At 38.4% G+C, this 23,487-nt stretch overlaps 1 protein-coding gene across 6 annotated transcripts in view; it reads right to left on the bottom strand.

Moving 5' to 3' along the window:
- Positions 1-23,487, bottom strand: part of LOC109852550 (protein abrupt-like) — a 75,680-nt gene that overhangs the window by 6,228 nt on the left and 45,965 nt on the right. For 2 of the 6 annotated variants that reach the window (XM_020423803.1, XM_020423819.1), the window contains exons 4-7: positions 21,056-21,292; positions 19,987-20,169; positions 19,636-19,795; positions 18,869-18,919 (exon numbers count right to left, since the gene is read on the bottom strand). In XM_020423803.1, the coding sequence (XP_020279392.1) occupies positions 18,869-18,919; positions 19,636-19,795; positions 19,987-20,169; positions 21,056-21,292 (631 nt within the window). Of the gene's footprint in view, positions 1-444; positions 1,252-1,571; positions 2,328-16,741; positions 18,006-18,711; positions 18,781-18,868; positions 18,920-19,635; positions 19,796-19,986; positions 20,170-21,055; positions 21,293-23,487 lie in introns of those variants that run through there. The other 4 variants (XM_020423827.1, XM_020423836.1, XM_020423811.1 and 1 more) reach the window with 4 other exon arrangements.

Genomic DNA, 23,487 nt, shown 5'->3' with positions numbered 1-23,487 from the left:
CTGCTATCGTTACAACATCGATGTAATCTGGCTATTACATTAATTTATTAGTCTCAGTGGAAAACGATTTTGCAAATTGTAGAGTTCACCTTTGTGTTCTTTTCCGTTACGCGGTTTCTATTAATATCTCATTTCAATTCCGTTCTCATCGTAGAAACATTATTAGAACTGTAATCTTTCAAAACGCTAAGTAGTTATTAAAATTATATTTAAACAAATCTTAGATGTAAAATCGTAATAATGATAACCATAATGTAAACGTAAACAAAATAAATATACATACATACAATATATTATATTAAATATATTGTAAAACCACGTGTGTGTTGTGCGTAAAATTAAAAACAAAACAAATTTTTTTAACAGTTTAAGTAAAAATCACTTAATTTAAAACATAATTTAAGTAATTATAAATAAGATAAAAAAATGCTAAAAAAATCTCATAACATTTTGATATCGCGTAAAGTAAGAAAATAAAATGTGTGATGTACAACCAATCGCTCTCGATGATATTTGAAAAAAATGGGACAAAAATTTGAAATATTTGCCGACATTCTGTTCAAATCCCCTGCCGTTGACTACAAAACGTAACTTTCCATTCACAAGCTGAGCTTGGTAAAAGGATTAAACAAATTTCGGGCGGATAATCGGCGTAACGGCAACGATGGCGGCCGCGGCATAAAAACGGGAATCCCCGTTACGACATTGAACAGTCTTATACAGTAGGTGGTAATCCCCGCATTTCCGACCGTGCGATATCGATTAAAATCTTTTGATAAACGGACGAGGATTTAATCGCGTTTTGACGTATTTCAGGACAATTAGCGGATGACGACGACGACGACGACAACGACAACGCCGAACGTACTCATGGCAACGAGGACGATGACTGATACTGCTGTTGTTGCTGTTGCTGCTGTTGAGCGGCGGGATTATTCATACTAGGCCTCTGATGGATGCCGTGCGCCTGCAGCTGATGATTGATCAGGTAGTGCTTGGTCTTGCAACGTTTACCGCATACGTTGCATTGCGGCCACGTTTCCGGCGGCGGCCAGTTCGAGTGGACGTTTTTCACGTGCTGCCGCAGGTTGCTCGGCGACGAGTAGCTACGGCCGCAGTAGCGGCATACAGGCCTAGCGTCGTCGTGGCGCAGTGCCGTGTAGAGATGCCTCGCGAAATTCTCCACCGTCTGTGTGGTATCGGTGGCGGCGGCCGCCATCGCGGCCTCCTCCCTCTTCGACATCGTCGATCCTACAACCAGGACATGCCCATCAGTTGATACTGTTTTCCTTGCTCGCTCTTTCTCTCACGCCAACACTCTCCCGTCTCTTTTCCGCAACTTCTTTCTCTCACACTCTCTTTCTCATTCTCTCTTCTTTTTCTCTCCTTTTCTCACTCATTCTCTGTCTCTTTCTTCTGTTTTCTTTCTTTTTCATGTTCTCGCCTTCTCTAGTGTGCTCTATTGCACTTGCATTCATACTCTCGCTCTCTCACATCCTCTGTCTCCCTCTTTCTCTCTCTCTCTCTCTCTCTCTCTATCTTTGACGTCTTGATCATACACTTTCTCTCTCTTTCTTTCTTCCTATCACGCACACAAGCTTACACGTACATATATTCGCACAAGCATACAGAGACACACATGTCAAACCTTTCGTTCTTTTATTTCTATCGCACTTCCTCTCCGTCGCTCTAAACACACATGTGACCAGTTACACGTGATTTCATTTTCTCCATTTCTCGCTCTCTTTCTCTCTCACTCACTCGCTCTTTCTCTTTCTCTCTCTTTCTTTCTTGCATTATGTGTGTCTTTCTTACTTTCGCTCTCTTTCATTCGCTCCGCACCCTCAAGCACACTTTCACGCCCGATCTATCCGTCTCTTTTCACATCGACACACACTCACTTACTCTGCTTCTTTCTCTCCCTTTCTCTCTCTCTCTCTCTCTCTTTCTCTCTTCCTCTCTCGCTCTCTCTTTCTCTCTTCCTCTCACTCTCACCTTGCTCTAGAGTACATATACACTTGCACACGCACTACTCTCGTACTCTCAGGGCATGCCCGGTTGTAGGATGTTTGGTGTGTTGTTGATGTTGTTGTAGTTGTTGATGTCCAAAATGTAATTCGATAGCGCTAGGCCAAATAACTCGCAACTGCGTTGTTTATCGTTGTAATCTGTTGTTCATTCCTTTTATAATTTCGGTTTCATGCTTGCATAAAGACATGAATGGTCATCATAATCGAACGCATTCTCGCAGGTATGCACGATTATTCTCGCATTTCAGAAGATAAACGTCGCCGTCTCACTCTCTCGCGCCGCGTTTTCTACGCGTTCTTTACGAACAGGTGGAAAATTCAAGAGAGTAAACAAAACATCGCCACTCGTCTTCGTCTTTGTGCACAACAAGCATCGAGAAGAGAGAAAGAGAAAAAGAGAAAGACGCAGGACAATGTGATAACGGAGGATAGAGTGGCAAAAGAGAGAGGGAGAAGGAGCGAGAAAGCATGAAGAAGAAGCCGAGAGAAATAGAAGATCTGGACGGAAGAAAGAGATAAGGAAGAGCACAGAGGGGTGGAGCGAGAAGAAGGGAGAGTAAGCGAACTACGTAAGAACCCTCGTATTGATCCACTCTCTACGCCTCGTTACGACTATCTTTCCTACGAATCTCTAAGCATGAGGCCTCTCCCACTTACGTGAACGTCTCATTACGTGAAAAGGAAGGATGTGTAGATCCATCGTGTGATGGATATTAGATTGTGGAGAGGGACTACTTTTTCCGATCATCCCTTTCCAAATGTTTTATTTTTGCAATACGTTTTAATTATTAACAATCACACGAGAGTTTTATTAATATATAACGCAATAGATAATCGCTTTTCACTTTTTGCTTGCGCTTTGAAAAAATTTACAAAAAAAAAAAAAACAATTTTGGCAGTCATATATTTTTAGGAATTTTTTAGATAACTTTATTTAAAACTAAAACAAACTAACAATTGCTGCAATCGCGTGACGTGTAACTAGAAAAAATACTACTTCTATGTACAGTTTTCAACGAGGAAAAATATTTTCCAGCATGCCAGCAAAAATAATTCCAGACTAAAATTCGATCAACGTTATTTGTATGACCGTACTATTCTATTCTCGAAAGTAACTTTTGCAAGCCGCGCTTATCGTGAACGGTATGCATAAAAGCGGAATACGTAGAAAGATTCTTGATTTATGGTGGATGACAAACCAATTTATTAGAATTACGAGAAGCTGCGTATATTAACGTGCGAACAGCGGGAAACCGTATTCCGTGATGATCAATCGGGTTATACTAGAATTCAGATGGAATTAAGGTCGCATTGCACTACTTCTGTGAAAGTGTTAAGCTTTGCAAATGCTTTTATTTTTATTTTTTTTCTTTTTATCTATTACCATGTAAACTTTTCAAATCTCGAGAATATTTTTAAAAATACTTACACGCAAATAACGTAATCTCATAGTCTCTTGTTTTAAAGCAATTTTGCTAGGATTTATTTAAATTTTAAATATTTCATTTTTTATATAATTCCTTTTATATTTTTGCAAAGGTTTTACTCTCGTAAAATGTAAAACGTACACGAGATTTGTGAAAAAATTCATACTTCTCGTTAAAAAAATTTGTTAATGCTCAATTTAATCGATAATCAATCTTGATTTGAAGTCACTTTTATATTATACGTGTGATCATCCTTTCCGTAAAATATACTCAAGCAAGGCGGCGATTCCGTCGGCAAATCTTAAAAGTTCAGGTTCGATCGATCGATAAGGGTGAACGATGTAGGTATGTGTTCGCCTGATTACCAGCCGACCTCTAAGTCGATCGGACAAAAGAGAATGATAGAAAAAAAAAAAAAAAAAACAGTATGGAGTGAAGAGAAAAAACGAAAGAAAAAGGTATAGAGGGATGGGCAAGAAAAGGCGTGGAGAGAAAAGGGATGGATCGGAATAAAGGATCGTGGAAATAGAAAAAGATGCTACAAGATTTAGAAAAGATAAACGAAAGGATGCGATTACTTTCAAGAGAAACTCTTTTTTAGAATGAAATTATATCTTGAGAAAATTTAAAAAGTTTCGTCGTAAAAATAAAAATTTATTTTTCCATCGCCCAAACTTGATTTCAAAGCGAATAAAATAAAAGAGATAATAATAAGAGATATTAATATTTTAATATTATTAAGAGAAAAGGTAGATGTGTATATACGTCAACCAGATTCAGTGACTTGGGGCTAAAAGAGTATAAATTCAGAACGCGAAATCTTTTCAAAATCGCTCAGAAGATCTTTTTAAAAGAAAACTTATAAAAAATTACAAATGATTATAAATTTTTAAGTAATTACTCTCAACACGAGAGATACTTATCTAATTATATATCTAGCACGACACAAACTTCATCATATTTGAACATTACAGTTGCAAAACTAATTAGAACTTTCATAGCTCTACGTCTAAAGACGACAGTTTATGTCGCACGAGAACGTGGTAAAGACGGCTAAAGACACTTGACCGAGAAACTTTGCGAAAAAGAGAACGAGAGAGAGAGAGAAACGATGAAATACGAGATGATACAGTGATCGGATCGACATTGAGATTTTCGCAAAAAGCTTCAAGTAAGATGAAGAGGCGTAAGACGGAGGGAGAGACCGCGAATGTTGTCGACAGGGAGAGGGAGATTCGGTAGCGAGCCAGGATGATTGCGCCAGTCCATTAGCGGCGTCGCTCCGACGAATTGCGCTGCATTAACGAGGACTGCTTCCCGAGGAGCAGTCAGCACGCTGATTGGCCGAAGAAAACCCGAAGATCGATGTCTTCGGGTTTCCGGGAAGGTCCTTCCGCGTCTGCCTAGCGTTATCGCGGGGGCGAACAACTCGAAAACGTCGATCCGTACGTTCGAGGGCGGAGAAAGAGATGGAAATGTATAGAATCGCGGGGAATCGATATGCGGCGCGGTGCAATTTCTATTTCTGGAAGTATTACCGAAATGAGAAACGAGTCCCGACGTGCTACACCGAAATCCGATTTAATGTTGCGGCAGCGAAGTGCGAAACAAACCAGCAACAATTTTCCTGCAATATTCCCACGGGACTTAATCAACAGCGAAGTTTAAATTTTGATGCTACGTTCAACTTGCTTGCATAGTTTAAATATTTAAATAACTCGTATGTATTTTCTATCACCATTCTATTTTGTATCACAAGAATTATTTTTCTAAACAAAATGGCAAACGAAAACCAAGTAACTCTTTTATTATTCAAAATCAATTTTTCAAAAATCGACAGGAGCAATCTCATGACATCCGTTGTCAATGACGACGTACTTTGCTACCTTCCACAGAGCTATGATCACCTGGCTTCCGGTATCGACTTTGTTAACGATTGGTTACGTCAGTGTTCGGATACAGCTTGAGACTTAGGTTTATGACAGACGATTTGATATATGGTACTCGTCGAGGAAGAGAGAGAGAGAGAGAGAGAGAGAGGTCCGACGGGGTAGGAAAGTTTAATTTAGATAGCTGACGTGGTGTGCCTTCACTTCAACCTTCCGCTCTTCCCCTCGCAAACGAAGTTTTTTCCTCTTTCCGACGGGCAAAAAAAGAAGAGCACGATGCGCTTTGCGACGTGAGAATATACTTTTACACAACTTCCGAACGTTCGTTCATTTTCTCGCGCGCACAAAACGGGAGAGGAGGGTGTAAAGAACGCACAGCAATTTGTATTGCATAAGCTGCATCACCCTCTTGATAATTGATCGAGGCATTTGAGTCTCTGACCTTGGCATCGCTATCCGATCTCTTGCCAAGTTTAATTAGCATTCCGCTTTTGCCATTCCGCCGGCACGTGTACATTTTTAAAGTGAGTAAGTACTTTTCATGCAGTTTAATACTCGAGCTTCGTGGTTTTCTTTCTTTTTTTTTTGTTTTTTGTTTTATTAAAATAGCAATCGTTTGCTGTTACTACTTATCCTACGTTTATTTGTGGAAAATGATTCTTCCGATCAAATTTTTATTGTTAATTGTATCTATTATGTTTATTATTTGCAGATGGATATTTCTTCAAAGGGCGTATAAAATTAATTAATAAAAACAAAACGTTTCTTTACTCTGTGAAAACTTCAACTTATATAAAGATTCTCCCAATCGGATATTGTTTCCTGCACATACATGAAAGATACTCAAAAAGTTTCCGAACCTACACGATAAAACAATTTGATGTGCTTTGAGAAAAAAGTTTATAGGACGAGACAGCACAGGACGAGTCGTTTTTCCTAAAATTGAAAAACCGTGTTTTCCCCTCGAAAGTTTCCCCCAACTATCGGAGGGGTACGACACATCGCGAACGTGACACGCAGATCTATTAATACATGGAAAAGCACGTTTAGGTGAAAGAGAACGGAGACGGTTTCGCATAGTTGGAACGACTTTCGTTCTGGCGAGTTGGATTTGCAAACAGGAGGGTTGGAATAAAACGACCGGATGGCCGGAGCCGCCTGGATGAAACTGAGATTGCTTAGCAATGGCGGCAATAACACAGAATACAGAACTATGCGGACATAAAAGAGAGAAACATGACAAGATTGGCATAAAGATAGCCGAAATAAAAACTTACTTCTTCAACGAGAAAGAAAAAGATTAAACAATTTTATTTTTCTTTGTAATCTCTTCGAAATTTCTTATTATTCGAAATATAATTTAAAAAAAAATATATCATTAATTTAAACTGAACAATTTGATTCAAATTTAAGTAAGAAAAAATAAAAATGTTACTTTTGATTATTACGTGAACTTGCAAGCTTCCTTGAGATACATATTACAAAAAAATTTCATTACATACGTGTGTTAAATATAATTTAGTAGCGCTTCTCTCAAATTTAACGAGATAATAAAATTCTATATTTACAAAACAAATAAAAATATTTTTTATTTTTTTTTTTGTAAGTAAAATGTTACTTAACATCAAATATTACAAAAAAATAAAATGTGTCTGGCACGTGTATGATATATAAGACCGTAGAAAATTAGAACGAACACGTGATACAGACTTGTACGAATATTGGAAGTACGAAGGAAGGGTAAGAACGAGTATTGGAAGACACTGAAGGGGACGGATATCGTTGTGCGTGACGCGCGTGTGTTACCTAAGAATATACGAATGTGTTTCACGCATGTTAGAAAAAAATAAAAGTTGGATTTACGTATTCAAATTAAATTTAGAAGAAATTGCCGAAATCGGATAGAACATCAAAAAATCAAAATTATCAAACAACTCAGAACTCATAAAAAAAACTCTCCACCATTAAAAAAAATTAAAATACATATCGTTGTACAACTATTGTTTGAAATATGTTGCGAGAGAGAGAGAGAGAGAAAAGAAAAAAAAGAGAGATAGACAGACTCTTTTTCTCAATATTATTCAGAGACAAATTATGTTCACAGAAAAATTACTTTTAACACGTGCGTTTCCTCATTTCGAAAACCGTATATGTCCACAAATATGAGATTGCCCCAGAATCGAACTCAGATCGAACACATAAAAAAAAAAACTCGAACCATATCAACGGCTGTCGAAGGGAATGATATCCGTAGAGCGCGCGTGACATGCGTACATTAAACGGCGGGTGCGTACGAGACTCGGACACGTTAAGAAAAAAAAGTAGAGGGTGAATTGACGTAGTTGAAATGACTTTGGTCCGCGAAGGGAGCAGCAAAGGGAGGAGACGGACGGCTAGAGGGTAGGCGTTTGGACGATCGGAGTTACCGCCGAAGAAGCTTAGGGTGGTTGCCGGCGTTGGTGGTGGTGGTGATGGTGGTGGTGGCGACGGCGGCAGCGACGGTAGTGGTGGTTGAGCGAGAGGTGGGTGTCGGGGGCAAGTGAGGGCAGATCAATGCGGACATGTGCGGGAAATTGCACAGGGATCGATCCCAGGACCCTCGGGGAAAGCGCGGCTTGTGTTTTTCTCTCTGTCACTCCCGCTCTCGTACCCCGCTATGCACCCTCTCTCTGTGTGCCTCCGCCTGCTCTATCTCTCATTTCGCTTCTCTCCGCTTCTCTCTAGCCATCAACTCACCCTTTCTCTTTCTCTTCATCTCTCACTTCTTTCTCTCTCTCTCTCTCTCTCTTTCTACTTTCATGAAATATCTTCCCTTAACTAATGAGCGCATTGTTTATTGATACAACTGATGATCCTTCAGAGATCGACAATTTCGAATTTTTTTTGATACACCCTAACGTTTGTTTGCTTCTTGTGTGCAAAGGGTTAAAATTTACGTGCGCTTTTTTTTCATACAAGTCTGTTAAATAGTGTCTTCCAATAAAGCTGAGATTTCACGGAGACTATTTTTATGTGTACAAAAAAAAAATCTTGACTATGTCGCTCAGTTATATTTCGGATACATTTACTATAAAAAATGTAATAAAAAAAGAAGAGAAAATGGACAAAAACAAAAAATAAATGCATAGTTTATCTTGTGCCGTACTTCGAAAAGATATCTTTTTTTAGCATCACTCGGCGAGGGTAAAAGGATTTGAATTATACGTGAGAAATGGAAAATTTATATATGTTATATATAGAAAGTGTATATATAAGTATTATTTATCATTGTCCTAAAAAAGGTAAAAGCACGTACTGGGTACGAAAATACATTCGTGTATATTTGCAGAAAATATTCAAAAAATATATTCTGCATTTTCAAAAGAACGTGGAAAAATAAAAAGTAAAAAAAATTGTTTACGTCACGCGTGACATCAATTCTTTTTCTTCTCCTCTTGCTTGCGCAAACAAAGAAGAGGGTACAGTTTGAAAGAACGAAATTTTAGTTCTTAAAATCTCAGCATCGTATTTCGTGTTCAGAATAAAAACCGAATGTCATTTCTTGCAGACGGTAGTCTCGTCTTGAACCGAGTACAAATTTCATTTCCGCGATCGGTCTTAATCGAACTGTAGCACCGCACGCGTTTCTCATAGATGCAGCAGCCGCGCGATTTCGCCGTGAAGATTGATTAAGCCCGTCGTAGCCACACCGCCAACCCACGCGAGGTATATTAAAGACGTGACCCGACATAAAGGATCCTTATCCTCGGCACCTATCTATCTCTCTTTCTCCCACTCGCTTTTCTTCTATGATCACATTGATTTTCCGCATTGCTCCACCCTCGGTCCACATCACCTCATATCTTCTATCCGATAATTTTCTCATTGTAAATTCTCTGAGAAAGAAAGAGAGAGAAAGAGAAAGAGAGAAAGAACAAAAGAAGAGAGAAATAACAAGAGAGAAGGTACAAACAAGTACCACCGGATCTTCTTCGTCGAAGTCTTATCAGCGTCCGGCGTCGCGCTGAAAGCTGTTCGCAGTCGCTGTTTACTCGCGAGTAATCCGGAAGCGCGAGAGCTCGGCCGAGTGCTCGGAAGCTTTGCAAGTTTGATTGAATCCCGGTAGCAAGAGCGCCGCCGACATCTGAAAATGGACAAGTTGCTAGCTTCGAAGTTCGTCCGCGACGGTTTTTTTTTGTTTTCTCCGCGAAAGTTGGCGAACGTCGCGCAAGCAAAATCCGTTCTCCAGTCAGCACAATAGATCGCAGTAACTTTTGCGTTTTAAACGATAAAAAATTAGATAAAGTGCAAATAAATTAACGAATTTTTGTGCAGTAATATAAGTTTATAATTATTATATTTTCGCCGAGTCTCTCTAAACTGATGAGGCAATAACGTGCATATATATAGAAAAGCGAATTTAATCACGCATTTTATATATTTACGTGTTTTATTTATTTAACATTTCATCAGTCACATTAGCTATTTTATTTAATGTCGTTTTTTTTTTTTATCGTTTAAATTCTGAATTGCGTGGAAAAAGTTGGAAAATATGTTTATTGACTTTGTAACGTGATTTATCCCTCTAAATCATTGTTACAAGCGTTATGTTTTGACACAAAAATATCCGTTTATTACTGCCAATTTGTTTAAGAGCTCGCGCTTTTTTTTCGGTTAAAAGCATATTTTAGCTTTTCCTCGTTGATGAGATTTCGCCTTTGATGTCCGTTTTTATCGCATTAAATAGATTTTGAGGATAATTTTTTTTCCAGTCGGCTGCGCGGCGACGTTTGCTGTGCTGTTGCAACGTCCGTGAAATATGTTCCCGTTTTTTTTATTTTTTTATTTTTTTATTGACGAGAGAATCGATAGACCAGATGGAATCGCTACATCTAGATACACATCCGCGACAACAATTTTTCAAATACGCGACAAAAATATATACATAAGTGTGTCAACGTTTAATAATAATTTGTTCTTTTGGTTTTGCCGTTTGATTGGTTTTATCATTTTATCTAAAAGCTAGTTAAATGACATTCTCTAAAATTTCAACTTGAATAACTGAAAGTGAACAAACAAAAAAGTAATATATCTGTTTTATATATCACAATGTGACGTTCCAACACCAACACTTCGTTCATACTTCGTAAATTAGATGAATGAAGACACGTGTAGTACCTAAAAGTCATTCGCCAAGCGATGTTGTGGAAACTGATGCGACAGATTTTCCGAGAGAAGAATATTACAATTGTTATTTTTATCCAGACAACGCGGCAATTTATAGCTAACCACCCTTAAAGCGATTCAAGAGAGGCGTTTGCTTCCCGCGCGCTAAGAGAACGTGAAGGATGGCACGTGAATCTCACAGAGGCAAAGACACAAAGAAAAAGAATACTCGGAACATTAAGGAGGCAAGGGACAAAGTAGGCCGCGCGATAAGGCCGTACGAAGAAAGAGACACTGAAAGACAGACAGATAAAATAAAATGGTGGAAAGAGAGAAGGATACACAAGTAGTACGGTGTGACACCGTGCATTCGTCTCGTTGTTCTGCCTATCGCGCAATACAACCTCATTTTTATCTTTCTGCGATATCCTGCGGCGTTTTTCGTCTTCTGTAAACCATCTCTAAATAAGTCCTGCCCCTTCCATCTCTCAACCTCCGGTACATATCTGATCGTCGCTCCTGAAGCAAGCAACCACATCTAATCTCATCTCATTTCCGGATCCCTTTTTTTCTTCCACTGATTTTTTATTCTCAGCTACAATTTTCATTTCGAACAATTCAACCGGAATAACCCAATTTGCGCGATCAGATTCTCTCAATTTTTATCGCGCGACATTTTTTTCCTTTTGGAAAAAATATTAGAAACAGACTGAGATATCGGAACGCTGTTCCTGAGATAGTTTCGAAAAACATTGTAAACACCGTTATATTTTTTAAAATTTTTAATGGCGCGTACCATCAAATCCTTTAATACCTTTGAAACCTCGTGATATTTCTCTACAACATCTACTTGAATTTATCCTTCAACGCTAAACTTCGGTAATCTTTTTTTAGCTTTCCTTCCCGCATTTCGATCCTTCAAGGAAGCAAGGATTCAAACGGACATCTGGGAGATACGGGTGGTCAAGAAAGAAACAAAAAAGAAGTTAGAAAGAAATCTTTTCGTTCTACACTCTTTTATCCACGTGCCGGGTGAACTTTTCGCACATACGCACACACACACGCAACGTCACAAATAGGATAAGCTCTGTACGATTGATAAGTATCCGAAACAACGCATAAATAGCGACAATGTCACACTGGTGTTGTCGTCTCGGATACCAATCAATCGTCTCTTGTAAATACTCACGGGATTTTTTGTGTTCTTTGTTTGTCTAAAATGTACGAGTCTTTTTATTATTTTTTTTTTTTTGCGTCTTACGTATTAAACAATATCACGCAGGATCAGCGATGGTCAAACGTTGACAAAATTGCGATATTTCTAGGAAGGGGAACTTGTCGGAGATAAGAATCTGACCAGACCCGGTCGAAACGAAGTTATTCGGATCGGATCCGGGTGATAGATGGTTCTAATCTGCCGAGTGTGCCGATCGAAAGTCGGACCTTGCAGCGGGAAACACAGATCCGTAGGCTGTTAGAATCTAACGTGAAAGATCGCGATAAGGACCCGCGCAAAAAGAACATAAGTCACGCTGACACGTAATTTCGGTCGCCGGAAATGATACGCGTAATTGTCTCCGATGTCACAGCCTAGGCCGCGAACGTATGTTCGTGAGGCTTTAGATCAGAGATCAAAAGAAAATTTTCTCATCGGGAACTCAATCTAGTGTCTCTGGATTCTCGCGTTATTCGTGGTTTCGCGGTTAACGCGGTGATTTTCCCACGATTCATTGGTTCGGAAAGACTGCAATTTGATCGAAACCCACAACTCTGGAAAAATGTAGCCTCCGGTCGAATCCCAGCAAATATTTCTCGACAAGATAACGCGTATGATATTTTATACGACACCTGAGGCAAGTATACTGCCGCTATCCGCCATTCAATTCAATCATATTTGTGTTTCTCATAGAAATCTCAGTAAAATTCGAAATACATATGAGATTGACGATAAGATGCAAAACTATTTTTCGAAAATCGTTTTTGTATACAAGCTAGCAATCTATAAGTATAAACCTCGATCGCACATATTCCCAATTATTCTATACGCAATATATAATTATTTATCATATCATATAATATTATGTACGCGACTGATATATCATTTATATGACGCGTATATAAAAATAAGGAATATTCTTTGAAACAACTAATTACAAGTATTCGGTGAAAAATATATGTATAATATATATTAAATTAAATGTATTAACTTTTAAAAATCTGTAATAAAAAGATACCAAAGATCCAGAAAACCATTTTCAAAGGTCCCATTAAACGACGTTCATCAATCATAGCGAGAGTCATGCGGGTGGTGGCGCAGCTTCGCAGCTGATCCCATCCTATCGCTTTCTCCCGCACTGAGCCTCGTGTCACTGGGTTACCACACGTCCCGAAACGGAAGTGAATCCCACCCTCGACCGCGCCCGAATCGAGTAGAGTACCGGTGAGTGCTTTTAGATGAAGCCTCATAGGCGACGCTGCTTTACGCCGATGGCACGAAATAAGGAGAACATGACGAGCCCGAAGGGGAAAAGAGAAAGGGGGAGGTTCAAGTAAGAAGAAAGTGAGCGCGGATGAGGAGGATACAAGAAGAGAGAGAGAGAGCAAGCTGGGGGTGTTGCTGGGAACAAATGCGAAGCTCTGCCTCCATTTACGGGGACTGCGAGGGTGGTTGGCACGAGATGGAAGAAATTCGTGGAAACACCGCGGAATTGGATAAGCCGGCGGGGTTTGTTTTGTCAGGGGTTCGCAACGAGGGTAAACGCGACTGTGGCATCGCGTGGTCGATGGTCATAGGCAGATCGAACATCGCGTGTCCCGGTAAACTTCCTCCGGCTGGCTGGTTCGTTCGTTCGTTCGTTCGTTCGTTCGCTCGATCTCGCTCGCTCGTTCGGTCGTCTGCGCGGAAATCGGCAATCTGCTAGCTCGAGACAGGCACTCGCGTTGTTAACAAGCGCCGCCGGATCGATGGGTCAAAACGGTTCCGCTGGTTAAATTAATATTCTCTCGGAATGCTTACTTTTCACGAATGACTAAATTACCCCCGCACGAGTTGCTAGCTCTTCTGGGAAATTGCTTCCGTTGTTTAGCGACTGCGTGAATTGATTTGGAACTACAATTCTACTCGACGAAGTTAAGTAAAATTTGTGAAATATCTAGTAAAACGTTTTAGAGTCTATCTAGTAAACGTTTTATAGTCAAAAACGTATATAACATTTTTTACTGATATTGAAATTTTTTTCTCGTGGTAAAGAAAAATTGTGAAAAACTACAAATGTTTGTTGTGACAAATGTTTGTTGTGTCATCACAAACATCATCGCGAGAACATCACGTATTTACGTATTAAAAGTAAAAAAAAAATTCTTACGGACGTAACTTACTGGATATCGTCCTGTAACACAACTCCCACGGATTCGTCGTAACAAAAATGCGGAAGAAGATGGATCTTTAGCACGAAGTATCGTCTGGACGAGACCGACAGCGATCGAAAACCCGACAATGGAATTGCGATTATCGTCCGAGCGGGGTTGCTTGCCCTCATCAAACCCGTATATACACGAGGGCGAATCGAATGGTATAGAACATAGTGAGGGATAGAGAGAGAGAAAGAGAGAGAGAGAGTGAGAGAGAGTGAGAGAGAGAGAAGCATCGACGAAGGAAAGAGAAAATGGGAGAGGGTGAGGTGAAGAGAGTGGGATTGGCACCGGGTGGAGAAGCAAGATAGAGTTAGAGAGGAGAACGCGCGGGAGGTACTAGGTGCTGTTTGTTGAATCCTCGAGATCAATACGACGTACCCTATCTCTTTCTCCCTCATAACATCGCGGACGATAGCACGCGTGACGTACATAACATGTACATGTTCCCGATACACGTCACGAGAAACGAAGTGATGCTGCATCAATTGACTCCGGATTTTTTTACTCCGGCAAAATGTTTGTCTCGATTTCTGATTGAAAATAAAACCGCGATACAAAACGTTATGATTGTCTGCATTTCAATCCTTGTTTATGTAGAGTAAATTGACATAATCGGTGATGAACAGGAGAAATCTCATGATTAATGAAATGATCGTCACCTGTATATATGTATACACATGTGTTGTGTGCCATCAATCATGCCAATTACGATATATTGCCGTCGCGAAATTGCGATTGCAACTAGTATTATGACTCTGTTTCAATTTGCGAAATTCTATTCGTATACATTCGCGATGAAGAAACCTTATAATTGTTTTAAAAAATTGTGATAATTCTCTTTTTTTTTTTTTTTTTTAGTATCACTTACGTGTACTCTTCACGCAAAACGTTTTGACACCTTTAGTGAGTGATCTTTTATGGAAACTTTCATCTGAATTCTCACAAAATCACATCAATCATATGTTTCATATAAAAAAAAAAATTAAAAATTTTTCCACAAAAAGAAGCTACTTGAAGAAAAAGGAACTAATGACTATAGTTCTTCAAGGTAGAACCCGCAGTTTTGATTTTTCCGCTCGTTTTTGTTCCACGTTATCTTTCATCCGTCCACAAAAGCTGCCGATTCCACAAATACACGGCAGAGACTTAGTTTTACAATGCGAGCTTTAAAAAAAAAGCAAAAATATAAAAAAACCCAGAAACAAGACTGGTCATATCGCTTCCCTTATCACACTAGTTACACCTAAGTAAGGAATTTCACGGAGGAAGTTTTTGTGTGGCTTTATCTACCTCTGTCTCTCTTATGTCTCTCCCCCCTGTTTTTCCTCCTTCAACCAATCGAGAAGGTCTGCTTATCGTCGCCGCGAAGGGCGAACTGCGCACTGCGGTATGGAACGAAAATAGGTCGGCCAATTCTCGTACCAGCACCCTCTTTCGCCTCCACCTTACCTATCAACACCTCCGCACCCTTATCCAAGCTCTAATAAAAAACGAATATCTACGAGTACGCTTCGGTCGTTTAGGAGCGGCTTTTTCGACACACATTCAAGGTCAAATTTAACCGCCGCTGATGCGCTTAGAGGGAGGTGAAATGTAAAATCGAATTAACCAAAAAAAAAAACAAAAAAAAACAAAAAACGGTAGGTTAAGTTAATAATTTCGAAATGACGGATGTGTGAATATATGAATGTGTAATTCTACCGATTACACGGCATGTCTCAATTATTTAATGTATCATTACGAAATATGGAGAAGCACATATTTAACATATTCGTAGGAAATCGATTCGTCATAAAGTAAATTATGCATCTGAACAATTTCAATAGTTATTTTAGTAACACGCTGACTGCCACGTCGGGCTAACTGAGAGTCAGTCCGACGCATTTTTGTTTTTTTTTGAAATAAAAAAATAATGCGATAATAAATCGTATGAGACAATCTCTTCTACCATTTAGAAGTGGTATCACTATAAATTTGTTACAACAAAACACGAATTTATACTTAGCTCGACGATAAAGGCAAGAAAAATGACAGTCAATCTCGGTGCTAAAGCAAACGACAAATTTGCGTGTCACTCAACGTGTTAACTTCTTTCTTCTCGTACAACTAAACTTACGAAAAAGTAAATAAGACTTATGAGCGCAATTCATTTATATCTTATCATTTTTTTTGTCTGTGTACAGAGTAAAAAGTTTCTTTAGACTTATGAACTTTATTAAACACAAATTTAAATAATCCACTCGACATGATGTTTGAAATAACAAAAATGTGCGATCGCTTGAATTTTCAAATAATAGGCAAATTTGATTTAAAAATAAATTATTTATTTGAAAACTAATACTTCTCTAAAATAATTTTTGACATAAAAAATAAATATTTATCTTCGAGTAAGTTTCTTATTATCTTACTTGTCCTTCTGCTATTTCAAAGAAAATATTCAGCTGAGACAACAGCTAAACTAATATGTTAATTCAACACTTTTTTTGTTTGAATTAAATGCCAGTTTAATTCAATATAATGTTATGTTGGTTTGTGTGTAAGATTCTATTTTAATAAAAATAAAATAAAAAAAAAATAATAATAATAATAAGAAGAATAAAGCAAACTCTTAACTAATAAATCTGAAGAAACCTTTTTTTCTCTGTGATAGTGTCTATAAAAGATACGCGTCTCTCACAGAAAAAGAGCAAATATAAAACTCTAAAATAGATATGTAAGTAATAATGCAAGTAATCGGAGCAAAACCTCCTCGTCCGTGATTTTCAATTTCATTAACAAAAATAAATAAATCATGAGATCTCAAAATTATCTATAAAATATAAATAAATGTATTTTATACATAAATCGTCAAACTATTGTGTGAGATATTTTTATATGATTGTACATAGTTTCTTCCTATTGTTATTTACGAAAATAACAAACATATATTTTATGTTGTATCTACGCACCTTCCTCCAGCGCATCACAGAGAGAGTCTATACGTATACATATGTACACACAGTGACACTTTCGATCGTAGTGCTATCGGTATTAACTCACTTTCGCTAAAAGACACGAACACACATTGTCATTTCTAAAGCGCAAAAATACAAGCAACGCGCTGTGTGTTCACATTTAAATCTGTCATATCTTTTATCTTCTCTCCATGCGATACTAATAACAAACCCATCACTATGAAATTCGCGGCACGAAAAATTCGACAGGCGCTGCCTCTACCAGTGTCCTTTTATCACAAATTACGCGGAGACATCAGCGAATGCGATTCTTCCACGCATCAGAAAGTGTCTTCAGGATTCTTCACACGTAAGTGTAATCGCATAAACGAAATCTCTACTCCGATCAGTTCTCGGATCACTGTTTATCTTCGGACCACCTGTCTGTCGTAGAATACTGAGGCTGTTGGCCCGCAGGAGAAATCTGAGAAGCAGACTGTGACGATTGTTGCTGCGCCTGCATGTGTGTCTGCATCTGATATAAGGGATAGCTCTTCCGTTTTCTGATGCCATGCATAGAAAGCAGGTGGATCTGGAGGTACTGCTTAGTCTTGAATTGCTTGCTGCACACATAACACGAGATATACTCGGTTTGCACAGTATGAACATTGACAATATGCTGCTTCAAGTTCGAATTATTAGAGTATATCTTGCCGCATTCGGGACACTTTGGTTTACTGCTGTGATTGGAGTTGTCCATCTGGTGGTAACGTCTTTGTGTTTGATGGAGCATCGCCATGCTCTCGATCTTGTCCTTCGCACAGGTGTGAAGCATCAGGTTCAATTGATCGCTCTGCTTGGCGCTCTGCTGGAGACTTTGAAGATTGTTCTGCAGTTTCTGATGCATCATCGTGAGTTGCTCAGTGTTCAGGCTGTTGAGTGAGTTGAGGGCATTGAGAGTGTGTTGCTGCGACGACTGTTGGCTGGTGGTGAGATGATGATGATGGTGATGCTGTAACAAGGTCGAGAGATCCTGCCCTTTCGAGTTGTGCCCGCCGCCGCTCTGGTAGGTTCCAGACCCGGCGTGCTCGTTCCTCGTGGAGGATGTACCCGACAGCCAACCGGAACTCGGGTTTGAGCCATCTCCTCCAGAGGGCTGCCACCGCCCTGGAACCACCAGCCAATGTCAGTCCTCATCCAATCTTGTATGATTCCTTAAACACTATTCAAGCGCTCTTTTTTTTTCGTCTTTTGTAGCCTTTTCATATGCACTTTTTCAACTTTCTCTTTTTTTTCTGAATATCTGTCGTGAATTTCCAGCTCTCTAAAAACAACTTGCTTTCAACTTTTGATTGCGAGTTAACATGACAATTGTTCTTGGCGCTCCTTTGTGTGCGGCCCTACTATTCGCCTCTTCTTCATCATCACCTTCTTATATCGCAGTTTTTGTTTTCAACTCTGATTTCATTTCCGTTGAATTTTTTTCCGGCCGAATTAGATTGTTACATCGATAAGTAAGTTATTAAAGTTGTAGCTTTATTAGATTGATTTAGTTCGATTCATATAGCAATCCTGAAGACTTTATCGATGCGATCAGTAACGACGCGAACCAATTTCACACTTGCAGAACTAACCCTAGACAATTGCCACGTGAAAATGAGCTTTACGTCGTATCTTTGTCAAAAGATAAATTAAAAACGTGTGACGTGAAGCTCGTTTTCGAATTGAAAAGTAATTGCGTGGCTGTATATGAAAAAAGATTTGTATCTCTTACAAGTAAAATATAAAATAATAATAAAAGCCATCGAGAAGCCGTCGAAAAATGCGGCTCTATAATACGCTGTTGCTCACCGTGTGATAAAAGGGGTGGCTGGCAGGGGATGCAGGGTTGTGAGAGGTACGAGAGTTCCATGCATTCAACGCAACAACGAGAGACCAGAATCTTAGGAAACGACGGAAGGATACTAGTCTGGGCTTCGAGAACGTTTAAAGGGTAAGATCAATATGTTGACGTGTAGAATAACACTTACCGAATGCTGCATCCTGGTTCACATGCATCCCGGACGGTCCAGGCATTATCCCTGTAATAAAAAAATATAGAAAATGTTGATTATTAGACAATTTTTAGTATTTGTCAACATACACACAAGAGATTTTACTTTGCGCTTTGGCGCAATTTTATTACGTACAAAAGAATAAAAAATATTTAAACAATAAGTTAAAAGAATGTTTACAATTTTTATTATATTTTTGTTTTTTTATTACATATGCATAATGCGCATCAAAATAAATGATTTTACGGCATGAAAATGTAAATCATGAGAGATCTATGCCATTAAATTAACTATGGCGCACAGATAAACAATAATAATAATATGTGTTAGTTTATTATATTTAATAATAGATTTTATATATATCTATATATGTATATAACAAAATGTATAACATTTTCGCAAGTCAAAGAACACAATGAAATTATATACACAAATGGAAATAATTGTAATTATTCATTAATTAATTTTAATTAAGGCTGTAATTAGTAATTAAGTCGAGTTAATTGCTAATTACAAAAGTAATTGGTAACCGGACGAGAAATTAATTATTAATTACATTTGTAATTAATAATGAAATGTGTCATTATAATTAAAAAACTAATTTATATTCTCTCTATAAAATTTCTTTGGGGCACAATAAATTCAACTTTGCCTTATGAATATCGAGTTAACGATCAAACAAAATCATACACTTTACTTAGTATAAAATTCTATTATGAAAATTGTGATTTGTAAATAATTACCTTGAAGACTCAATAACGCTGCAGGAAAACTGTTTCGATGATGTTCCACAGAGTCGTTTAAAATGTCACTCGGTTCAGCCTTTACCGTGTTTAGAATGCTGTCGTTATTCGATATTTCTTCGTCATTTTCCGACATCGAGTTTGAATCTTCACCAGTTGACTAAAACATAAATAACATATCTCCGTTTATATATATAAAAAAAAAACTTAAGTAATTTTAATTTTTGTAACAATATCAACAATACTACAATTACAATACTAGGAACAATATTAATTTCGACATGTTTACATTACAAATATCATAGTCATTTTCTCTCACAACATTTACACACATACATGTTTTCTCCTCACCTGTATATTGTTCGCAGGTGTGTGTATCGTGGGGCCACCTTCAAGGGCCTGACCCAACAAGGATTCTTGAAGGTCTGTTTTCTGATCGACATGGTTCGGTGGACTGTAACTTCTCGGTCGCTTCTCAGGTGGACTGTTATCACTGAGATCTCCTTTGTCTTGCCACGGATTACGAGGTGTCGCCTATTTAAATTGAAAATAATGCACACATACATACATACATACATACATACATACATACATACATACATACATACATACAGACATAATAAACTATTGTGAAAACTTTTTACTTCTTTAGCTTCCGCGACTCATAAATAAATGTTAAATAACTATCATCATAAACATCACGTACACACATACACATATATAGCAGTAATCGTACATAACAATATTATTGTGTTACATTTGCACACATCAATATTGATCTGCACGTAATTTTATCCCAATATAAAATATTTACGTATAAAAATTTCAATTTCTTCGCGTTTTCTGAATAATTTGTAATAATATTAAAATGACTTAAACAATTATTTATACGTATGTAAAATAATTAATTTTAGTAATTTCTCTTTTTAAAACATGTGTTTGTTAGAAAACGATATAAATAAGTTTTTTTATTCGCTTTATTATTTATGTGTTTAATCCAGGAACGAGTTGTCACGTGTCAGGAGTGCGACGAGATCGACCTCGCGTGTTATGACACATATATAACCCACTCGTTCTTCATAATCGAATTTTACCTCCGATCTATCTTTAACATTCAATATATTTTATACAACGATGTGATGCGACTGCTCATCCATTATTAAAACTTCTGCGTAATATTTGTTCTAACGCCTCATTTTATATGAGTCGCGAAATTAAAAGCTAAAGGACAAAACGGGAGAAAATCCAAGCCCAGGATTCCGCTTGTCACGGTAGCGGCGGCACAGGCGTAGTGTTAAAAGCACATTAATTAAAATTCGTTTTAATTAAGGCTAAATTAATTAAAAGTTCGAAACCAGCCGTATAATCCGTATAATTAATTTTCCAACTTCCATATTAAACTGCTGCGGGGACAACTTACAGGTGCGCTAGCGTTGTTACCAGTCGACGACGACGGCGCTGGAGTTTTCGCACTACCGGCGCCTCTGCTAACTTCCGCTAGTCCCTTCACCTTGAGCATGTGTGCAGTTTTCAGAAAGGCAGGCAGCTGCTCTTGGGCCACGTGCACCTCGCCGTGATACATGAAACGCAGCAACGACTCCATATCTTGCGACGAGACATCTCTCAGGATTATAATGGGGTGTTGACACGGATTAGCCTGTGACAGAATTAATAAATCCCACTTACGTTTTTGATGTTAATAAAATACGAGACATCTTTTTTTTTTTAACGATCAATTATTATAAAGTTCCTCACATGTAAACGTTAACTTTATGATTGTATTTTGACTATTTTACAACAGCCGCTAAGTGCGTTATTCACTCGCTCGCTCGAACACATAGCACTGATTCGACGAGATTCGATGATATAAGATGCCAGTGTCAAGTTAATCGCGGCTATTAATTATCGGCCCCATCTTTCGTGGGCAGCCGCCGCGATAGTGGTACAGTTATTTCGTGCGCGAAACGGCAATTACGAAAAGTATGCGCTCATTCGATCGATCAAGGTTATCAATTCATTGCGGGAAGCGCGTGATTCTTCTAATCGCAAATTCATGCGAGTCAAGATCGAAAAGGGGAAGGCGCACATCGATCTTTTATCAACGAGAGGTCAAGAGGTTTGATGGTAACAAATTTCTCCTCTCTCTCTTTCTCTCTTCTTTCTCTCTCGCGTATATTGAAAAGAGCATATTTCACGCATATTGAAATTCGACAAACGCACTTATCCATCCGTGCAAAAAAAAAAAAAAAGAGAAATGCTAAACTCTCTTAGCGGGCTAAACGATTCAGCATCGGATAAAGGTTAAGAGGTGTACGAGGATTCTGATCGATGCTCGATGAATCGATTCCTCTTGCGAAGCGCTTAATCCCGTCCACCGACAGACACGAAGGGGAGTCTGACGGCCGATTAATTTGTAACGATTTACAACCGAGATGCATATAATCAGCGTCGTTTAATCCACGTCAAAGCTGCCCTTCATCTTGCAGCACCGCTGCACCGATTTGTACGTTTAAGACCGCATAAATCGTCGACATTTTTGCAAATAACGCACGAATAAGACTCGAAAGATGTGAAACTGCAAGATACAATGTAACTTGTTCATCGAACGATCATTCGCCTTTTGATCGAACTTTGCTTTATACACAAAGAAAGAGAGTAAAACATTAAATTGTTAGAAAAGATTAAATCAATGTTTTGCACAAAGCTAAATAACACTTCGCGAGTGCTCGATTTGAGAAAATTCCGATGTCAATCCAGTTAAAAATAAAGGATCGAGAAATTCTATAAGAAGACAACAGATTTTAAATACGGCTGCACAGAGCGAGCGCCAAGAATGCTCCAGATACCTTTTCACCTTTCATTAGCGAATTGACCGAGTGAAATCGCCTTCCGCCGACAGTTAATTGCATCCGCGAATAGTCACGCTCGACGGCCAATTGATTCGTAACGACGATTTATAACCACGACGCGTATAATGATCGATACTCAATCTATGTCGGGATGTTGCCGTACCCCCATGGGCATCAATTCTTGCACCTGTCAGGCCCCGGCGAGTTAATACTTGAACATTGTACGTATACGTATACATATATTCGCGAAATCATTAGACGGTGAAATAACTATATATATATATATATATATCGCGTATTTATCCTCGGCATCAAGTACAGAGTCGCTTATTTATTTTATAATTACCTCTTATTTAAATTCCGCGTCACTAAAAATTCATGCTTACATAATGTAAAATCTGATGTTTCGTTTTTGAGCGATTCGTGTACGATCGTGTTGTACATGCGCCTTTCGCGTAAGATGTTTATCGCAGTATGCTCTACCGTCACGAAAATTACGAAATACATTTGAAAATACGACGTTACAAAGAGATAATTTTCGTCTTGCATTATTATTAATTTTTACCAGCGAAACAGTGATTGGAGCGAGATCACGCGACCTCTGTAGACACGTGATTTATAATCGGTGCTACGATTAAACCAGCATCAAAGTCATATCGATATAAGGGGTTCTCTAGAAAACCGCGAACGAATGTATGAATTTCTTTATCACAACGAGTACGTTTCCACAAGCAAAGGTCCCGTCTATGTATGATAATTTTTTTGATCGTAGCACGCATTTTCCGAGCGCCAATGGCAGGGGCGAGTAGTGATATTTCATGTTTTATCGCACGATGTTTTACCTCGCGTCTTCTTCAGAACTCTCTCAAAGTGACATAAGAACAATACATTGCATATTTTTCAACTGATGTAAAAACTGATAGAGAGTACTTACTGTGATTTCAAAGTGAAAATTATTAAATGAGATGTAAAGAGAACCGTCGCTAATATTTTCATTATTCAA

The sequence above is a fragment of the Pseudomyrmex gracilis genome, unplaced genomic scaffold (assembly GCF_002006095.1).
Source record: "Pseudomyrmex gracilis isolate BER0280 unplaced genomic scaffold, ASM200609v1 scaffold_1, whole genome shotgun sequence".
Classification (NCBI taxonomy): domain Eukaryota; kingdom Metazoa; phylum Arthropoda; class Insecta; order Hymenoptera; family Formicidae; genus Pseudomyrmex; species Pseudomyrmex gracilis.
Note: the sequence above shows the minus strand (reverse complement) of the source record. Positions and strands in the feature narration are given on the sequence as shown.